General features: G+C 44.4%; 1 protein-coding gene across 1 annotated transcript in view; it reads right to left on the bottom strand.

Annotated features, from left to right (window-relative positions):
* Window positions 1-5,758, bottom strand: part of LOC126234356 (nucleolar protein 58) — a 41,065-nt gene extending 35,307 nt beyond the window's left edge. The window contains exons 1-3 of the mRNA XM_049943042.1: window positions 5,401-5,758; window positions 804-860; window positions 667-749 (exon numbers count right to left, since the gene is read on the bottom strand). Of these exons, the coding sequence (XP_049798999.1) occupies window positions 667-749; window positions 804-860; window positions 5,401-5,758 (498 nt within the window). The remainder of the gene's footprint in view (window positions 1-666; window positions 750-803; window positions 861-5,400) is intronic.
* Window positions 5,759-6,000: the final 242 nt, after the last annotated feature.

Genomic DNA, 6,000 nt, shown 5'->3' on the forward strand with positions numbered 1-6,000 from the left:
TGCTGTATCCATTGTGGATGGTGAACGGCGACTGCGATTGAAATTGGATATTTATTTGGGCATAACCAGTCACTGTTCTGAATTTTTGATACGATTCATTCTGCACCATTAGCTAGTTTTCAAGTCATTGGTTTCACATTCACTCACGGTAGACAAACTAAATACCGCGTATGCATGTGTGTACGATCTGCAAAATGTACATAACCACAAGAATTTGCCATACCACACCTCCATCCATGACTACACTTCCATCTGACGATGAGCCTCCAGTGGCTTGAAAACTAGTTAACGGTACAGACAACAAATTACTTCAAATTTAAAGAAGACGGAAAATCGCCAATAGGAATACAGTAACTATTATGCCAATGAAGTAGACACTTGACTTACATTACTGCGAATTCCTGTATCAAAATTGCGAAAACAATTTATCGATATCTGTGACAATTGGGTGTGAGGAGCAGAGGTTTATCCCTCTCATCCATCATCATACATACAGGGGATGGACCAGCCAGAGTTATATACACTTTGTATATACAGGAGATGCACTGGCCACACGAATCTCTACCACACACTGAATGGGCTACCCACAGTGACCTCATCATCGTACATACTAAAGATAGGCTGTACTACAGCGTACATACGGTGGGTGGACTAGCCGTTACTAACCTTCATGGAGTGCGCCTGCGAGCGCCGCAAGGATCCGGTGGGCTGCCGCGGGAAGCCGAGCCCCACGCGCGCCGCCGCCGCCACTGCCCCCGCCGCCCCCGCCGCCCCCGCCTTGCCGGTCTTCCCCAGGCCTCCGCCGCCACTGCCGCTGCTGCCTGCGCTACTCGTCGTCGCAGAGCTCACGGAAGACACACCTGCCGAAAAACACACCATATGTACATCATCTACGATTAACAATGATGAGTTTCTAAGTGGTTTCTGCGTTAAAATTCCATTTCTCACTCTCTAAGGCAAAACTGGTAGTGAACACTGCAGACTTTCGTTTCAGATAGAGCAGGATCTTCAGGCTGGAAATCCTATTTAGATTACGAAAGCATTCCTCTCAATTTTTACATGCTTTTTGTATCTTTTGCTGAACATCCATTCATTACCTCCAACTACCATAAACAGAAAAAAAAAATAGTCAACTAGTTGTGATGTAACTGCCCTAATCAACTAGTTAGCTACATAAAGCTTATCTTCTCCACAAAATTAACTACAAAACCATATAGCACAGTTGAGTGATTAATTTTTACAAAATGTATTAATGAATTTTTGCAAACGATTTTATATTTTGCAAAGGGAATTTGCAACAAATTTACCAAGAGGTATTCGAAGATTAAATATATTAAATTGGTTCTCTACTAAGAGGCCTCGTTTTTATCAACAGAAGAGCTATTATTGGCCGACAAATACAGTTTCTTTAAGTTTTGATATAACTCCTAAGGCAATTGATCGAATGGTGCCTTTGAAAGGAGATGGTCGATTTCCTTCTCTCCCCTACATGTCCAAACTAACATGGTGCTCCGTTTCGAATGACTTCGTAGTAGATGTCACGTCATACCTGCCTCTTCGTCAGTTAAGTGCCTTGAACCTCAAGAGATGTTTGTTTGGTTTTTGTTTGAATAAAATAAAAAATTTATTACTTACAAAACATCTATGAAGGAGAACAGTTACCCAAAAGCGAAACATTGCTGTAATCAGACTACTTTACACAAAAGCAACAAAAACAAGACATGAAGTCTATAGAGTTATCAGCGTCCTCTTCGTAATGTACAAGGTATTCACTACAAGTACTATCAAGAACAAAGAAAAGGCTTTCAGTTTTGATCAGGTAACGAAAAAAGTTGGCTTTAGAAATAGCAGAATGGAGCAATGCGTATGAATTACATATCGTCTGGGATTCTCAGAGAAAGTTTTTGATTGAATATGAAAACAGTCTATACCGACAGTCCTTAATTTAAAGGAATATTGATTTGAGCTATGTTAATATATTGAAGATACTCGTACTTCAATTCTACAGCTTACATTAGTCATACGACTGCAGTGAAATTCTGAACACAAAGAGGAGAGTGAAGAAGATTCCGTATCACTGAAATTGTGCTCAGTAAGATTCAGATCCTTAACCTGGGAAAATGAAGAAGAATTACGTGATAATGGAACATACGTGTATTAATTTCGTTTTGATGAAGACGTTCTATTGTCTGCTTCTACTACAGGTAAACTTCAACAATGAATAGATGAACTTCTTTGAGAAAAATTGAAGCAGACTAGAAAATCTGTTACACAAAACTACTGTAAAATATAATTTACACATAAAAAGAAAACTGCAGCAACTTAATACTGAACTTATCTAACGATTTGATGACTAGGGTAAAAGTGTCTCGCATTCTTTGTATAAAATAAATGGAATTTTCAAACGAAAATTCCAGTGTGTCTTAAACGGGTAATTTTTGCTAAGTTTGTGTTATCAGTTTTGACTACTAAAAGTTAGATGTAGAGGAGGCGTTCAACCATGTATGGCTGATGATGATTCTGATTATGATGATGTATCAGTAACCTTACATTCAGCACAATAAACTGGAAGGGCAAAGCGGATAAACAATGAGAAAATTTGTGAGGAAATTTTTTACTCAATATCACAGATTTTCATATAAATTTGTTATCTCTACTGGATTCTACCTAATCATTATTTTACTTGGTATTGGTAGCACGTATTATTGGATTTTGCTTCTCTCTTGAATTAAAATATGTATATATTTGACAGATTCTTGCTTGTACTGATTCTGGGATCGTGGCGTTGGCAGTTTACTTATTAGTTTCATGATACTGCACTAGGAATTCTCGTTTGAGTGTGACTTCACGCGTCCGGCTGACGTGGCTACGCCAACACCTCAGTTCGGATAAGTGGTCAGGATTTTCCTGAATGTATTACAGCAGAATTTCGTGAAATAAAATGATTCATTAAATACTTCACTGTTAGAGGAAATTTGTATGTGTTAGATCACGCAAGTCAACTAACTGTCTCATATTATATCTGTACACATAACTGTTACAAGAATAATAGACACTATCTGGTCAGAAGCATCTGGACACCTATTAGTGGACAATCATGCCGGATACGACCACCCTTCGCTTTTAAGATGTATTGAACTGTTCCGGGGAGGGTGAAATGGCTCTGAGCACTATGGGACTTAACATCTGTGGTGATCAGTCCCCTAGAACTTAGAACTACTTAAACCTAACTAACCTAAGGACATCACACACATCCATGCCCGAGGCAGGATTCGAACCTGCGACCGTAGCGATCACGCGGTTCCAGACTGAAGCGCCTGTAACCGCACGGCCACACCGACCGGTTGTTCTGGGGACCCTTTCAGTGAGATATTTAAATGTTTCGAGGAATGGCAGTCCTTTCTTCCTCAAAAACCGAAACAAGAGAAGGTAGTTTCAGTTGAACGCTAGGGTCTGGAGCGAAGTCGACGTTCTAGCTCACACCAAAGCCTTTAAAGTGATTGATTTCGGTAAGTCCTCTTGTCTCTCACCATAGGAGTGCTTGATTTCTGTGAGTCCCCTTGTCTCTCGCCATTAATTCACAACAAATTGGTAATATTAACACTGCCGACTTGGAAGAATGCACACCACCTGGACACTACTACACTCCATACAGTCGTCTCTATACACGCCACGCATGACCTGTGAATTGCACTTGGTTTATACCCTTTGGCCGAAAAATATCGAACTACACCTCGCTGATCTTCAGAATTTGACGACACTAACATGTGCACCCTGACAGCTAAAGTTTCTTTCAGTAGAGCTGTACGTGAAAACAAAATACTCCCTGTAGCGCAAACGTCGTACTAAACTACTGGCCATTAAAATTGCTACACCACGAAGATGACGTGCTACAGACGCGAAATTTAACCGACAGGACGAATATGCTGTGATATGCAAATGATAAGCTTTTCAGAGCATTCACACAAGATTGGCGCCGGTGGCGACACCTACAACGTGCTGACACGAGGAAAGTTTCCAACCGATTTCTCATACACAAACAGCAGTTGACCGGCGTTGCCTGGTGAAACGTTGTTGTGATGCCTCGTGTAAGGAGGAGAAATGCTTACCATCGCGTTTCCGACTTTGATAAAGGTCGGATTGTAGCCTATCGCGATTGCGGTTTATCGTATCGCGACATTGCTGCTCGCGTTGGTCGAGATCCAATGACTGTTAGCAGAATATGGAATCGGTGGGTTCGGGACGGTAATACGGAACGCCGTGCTGGATCCCAACGGCCTCGTATCACTAGCAGTCGAGATGACAGGCATCTTATCCACATGGCTGTAACGGATCGTGCAGCCACGTCTCGATCCCTGAGTCAACAGATGGGGACGTTTGCAAGACAACAACCATCTGCACGAACAGTTCGACGACGTTTGCAGCAGCATGGACTATCAGCTTGGAGACCGTGGCTGCGGTTACCCTTGACGCTGCATCACAGACAGGAGCGCCTGTGATGGTGTATTCAACGACGAACCTGGGTGCACGAATGGCAAAACGTCATTTTTTCGGATGAATCCAGGTTCTGTTTACAGCATCATGATGGTCGCATCCGTTTTTGGCGACATCGCGATGAACGCACATTGGAATCGTGTATTCGTCATCGCCATACTGGCGTATCACCCGGCGTGATGGTATGCGGTGCCTTTGGTTACACGTCTCGCTCACCTATTGTTCGCATTGACGGCGCTTTGAACAGTGGACCTTACATTTCAGATGTGTTACGACCTGTGGCTCTACCCTTCATTCGATCCCTGCGAAACCCTACATCTCAGCAGGATAAAGCACGACCGCATGTTTCAGGTCCTGTACGGGCCTTTCTGGATACAGAACATGTTCGACTGCTGCCCTCTCTAGATCTCTCACCAATTGAAAACGTCTGGTCAATGGTGGCCGAGCAACTGGCTCGTCACAATACGCCAGTCACTACTCTTGATGAACTGTGGTATCGTGTTGAAGCTGCATGGGCAGCTGTACCTGTACACGCCATCCAAGCTCTGTTTGACTCAAGGCCGCTATTACGGCCAGAGGTGGTTGTTCTGGGTACTGATTTCTCAGGATCTATGCACCCAATTTGTGTGAAAATCTAATCACATGTCAGTTCTAGTATAATATATTTGTCCAATGAATACCCGCTTATCATCTGCATATCTTCGTGAAATTTCAACATGCCAGCTGCAATTCCAAATGAGAAAAAAAATTATTGTGCGTTACTTTCCGATTTCCCTCGTATCCTGTATTTCCAGTGGTCTGGCGCCCAGCTTATAAGACAGGACTGGGACTACATAATTTTTCTCCTGACTGGGGCCTTGCAGAAGCAGTCAGAAGAGTACGGGAGAGGGCAGAACGACCACTCACCTGAGAGGGAAGACGAGCCCGATGTCATGGAGTAGAGCGACTCGGAGTTGGGCACGGAGCTGCCGACGGAGTACTGTGACGCGGAGCTGGGCATGACGCCCCAGGGCAGGCCGGCGCCGTAGGCCGCGGGGTGCTGCTGCTGCGGCTGCTGATGGGGGTGGTGCGGGTGGTGGTGGTGATGGTGGTGCAGCGAGCCGGCGCCGCCCCCGCCACCACCGCCGCTCTGCTTGAGGCGCAGGATCTTGGCCCTGCAGATGACGCAGCGCAGCGGCAGCAGGCGCTGCGAGACCGCCATCTGGATGGTCTTGACGAAGCACTTGCGGCACACCACCCGGTGCCCACATGGCGATGTCTGCATCGTCGCCTTGGCGTTCACGCAGATCACGCACTGTCCAACACAAGCGAAATGACACTATCAAAAGCTGATCAAGAGTCAGAGGCCATCCGTCTCAATTTTCTGATGCTCATCTCCTTCTGCACATGTACCAAAAAACACCACGTGCAGTTAACTAAGGCGTCCAACATTTTGAAAGACGCAGACTTTCAGGAGTGTACTCCATGATGTTAAAGGAAGGAGTGGTGCATTATTGTTGGCTGGGA

The sequence above is a fragment of the Schistocerca nitens genome, chromosome 2 (genome assembly GCF_023898315.1).
Source record: "Schistocerca nitens isolate TAMUIC-IGC-003100 chromosome 2, iqSchNite1.1, whole genome shotgun sequence".
NCBI classification, from domain to species: Eukaryota; Metazoa; Arthropoda; class Insecta; order Orthoptera; family Acrididae; genus Schistocerca; species Schistocerca nitens.